General features: G+C 58.4%; 1 protein-coding gene across 1 annotated transcript in view; it reads left to right on the top strand.

Annotated features, from left to right (window-relative positions):
- The first annotated feature begins 1,958 nt into the window (after positions 1–1,958).
- Positions 1,959–2,476, top strand: part of SLC19A1 (solute carrier family 19 (folate transporter), member 1) — a 3,401-nt gene continuing 2,883 nt past the window's right edge. The window contains 1 exon segment of the mRNA XM_009878225.1: positions 1,959–2,135. Within this exon segment, the coding sequence (XP_009876527.1) occupies positions 1,959–2,135 (177 nt within the window).

Genomic DNA, 2,476 nt, shown 5'->3' with positions numbered 1-2,476 from the left:
TGTGGGCAAGGGTGTATTTTGGAGAGCTTCCCCTGCCCTTTTTGGGGGAAAGGTGCCCCAGGGACTCTCACACCCGCATACCCTACCCTGCAAAATGCACCGTGAGCCACACGGAGCTGCGGGCAGTGTCCCCCCCAGTTCTCCCCGGGGCTGAGCTGTCCCCTAGGGACCATGGTGGCCCTGGCACCCCAAGGATCTGTGTCAGAGGTCGGCCACCTGCATCACCCATGGCGCCGGGGTTGACATGCACGCTGCGTGACAGCGATCCTCTGTCAAGGTCACGCCGTGATAATGTGGCGATAACCAGGTTCACACGGTGATAACCGGCCGTGCTCTGCTTCCTCTCCTCTGCCTGGCTTGCGCCAGGACGGGGGGATGACAGCACCGACCTAGGAGCATCCCTTGGGACTCGTGCCCGCTCACTTCAGTGGCAGCAGCTCTGTGGATGGCCTGGAGAGGTGGAGCTGGGTCCGGCCAGATGGTTTCAGGGTTGGGGGCCCTGTGTTGTGGGGAGGCACATGCCAAGAGTTAGGAGCCTCGTGCTCCTGGGGATGGTGGCACTGAGGCAGTTCACAGACCTGCATCCCAGGTTTAGTGCACGTGGTTTTCTTTGGGCCAGGGACAAGCAGGTGTGTCCATCCTGGATGGACACGAAAGGAAATGGGGAGTATCTACTTCCAAACCAGGTTTGGAGTGGAGGGTGGCAAACAGCCTGACGGAGTCCCGAGGCACATGGTGGGAGCTGCCCTGCAGAGGTGGCAGCGGCTCACATCCCCGGCACGGCTCAGGGACGAGCGGGCAGTGGGGCATAGTCCAGGCAGTTATAGCTGGAAGGGGCCCCAGGCAGGCACAGCATGGTGTGGTGCTGGAGCAGCTATTTGGGGGGAGTTTAGCCCCAGATACTTGCCCCTTATCAGTGCAGAGGGGCTCCTCAGAGGTGAGTCTCACAGCGCAGGGCCAAGGCATGGGCTAGGACCATGAACTTACTTTTTAATGATCATGACTAGTCGTTCTGGAATTAGCACGGGTAATTGAGTTTTCTAGACCTTGCTCTTGTGCCATGGATTGGCACACGTGGATTTTTATGGCTCAGAAAGCACTGTCGGTGACTTGTCTTGGGAGTGGGGAGAACTGGGAGGACGCCCGGGCCAAGCCTTCATCCCGTGACCGCTAATCGGGCCTCCACAGTGCTGCCAGCTTTCGTGTGGTCAGACTTCAGGATCTGAGCATTTAATCCCCCTCCAGACTGTGAACCTCAATGGCATTTTGCACTCTCCTCAGGGTGGGCAGTGCTGCCCAAGCATCACGTCCCACCAGAAGTGAGCCAAGGGGCAGCTGCTTGCTTGTGGCTCAGCTAAAGTCCCACCAACCACTCAGCTAATGTGTAACATGGGCAGCCCCGCTCCCGGTGTGCACATTAACTCGATTTCACAACTGGCACGGTCCCTGTGGCCACTGCCATCTCCCTCTGGAGCAGCACAGGGCATCTGCATCCCTCTGCCTCCGGTTCTGGAGCGGAGCGACTCGGGACACGTCATTTCGGGGAGAGGGTAAAACCCCACTGACTCTTAAAAGGGAAAAAAATGAGGCGATGGGAGCTGAGGATGCCCTGCCGCAGAGCCAGGTGCCTCATGCCTCCAGGTTCTTTTATTTGGGATTTACAAATGCTGGACGAAAGGGGCCCCCCCTCTGGCTTTTGCACAGCAAGACGCGCGGCTGCTTTTCTTCTTGCAAGAACGTCGCCTGGGGGGAAGGTAGTTGTATTTATTTGCCTTGCGATTATGGAGGAATTTGAGCCCGTGCCAAATGCTGCTTTCTCCCCAGAAACGGCAGCGACGTGGCTTTCCATGTGTTGGAGAGTGCCTGCGGCCACAGAGGGGCTGTCTGGCCCGGCAAAGCCTGTCTAGCTGACAGGCCCCAGGATAACGCTGCCGTCCCACGGCAGAGCAGGCAGAGCCATGCCCAAGAGGGATGATGACGCCAGAAAGCCGGCATCGGAGACGGTGCCGGACCAGCGCTGGAAAATGCAAGTCTTCTACCTCTGCTTCTACGGCTTCATGACACAGATCCGGCCTGGGGAGAGCTTCATCACCCCGTATCTCCTGGGAGCTGACAAGAAATTCACGCAGGCAGAGGTGAGCTGTGGACAGCCTGTTCCCCTGGTGTCCCGCTTTCGGGACATGATCACCACCTTGGGGCTGGCTGGAGCATCCTCCTGTGGTCCTGGGGTGCGGAGGGATGCAGGCATGCCACGTCTTGGGCAAGGCAGCGTGTGGTGATGCATGGTAGTGCTTTTTTGGGGGTAGAGTGCTTTTTGGTAGCTTTTTGGGTGGTGTGGTATGGGTCCACCTGGCAGCACGTCTCTGCCTTACTGGGTTGTGAAATCACCTTGCCCCTTAAGTGCCAGGCTCAGCTTTTCCTGGCGTAAGACCTTGTGCCCAGGCTGGCAACTAATTTTAGTGGGTGATGCCTGACC

Source organism: Apaloderma vittatum, unplaced genomic scaffold (genome assembly GCF_000703405.1).
Source record: "Apaloderma vittatum isolate BGI_N311 unplaced genomic scaffold, ASM70340v1 scaffold24950, whole genome shotgun sequence".
NCBI lineage: Eukaryota > Metazoa > Chordata > Aves > Trogoniformes > Trogonidae > Apaloderma > Apaloderma vittatum.
The sequence above is the reverse complement of the archived record's forward strand: the minus strand, read 5'-3'. Positions and strand labels throughout refer to the sequence as shown.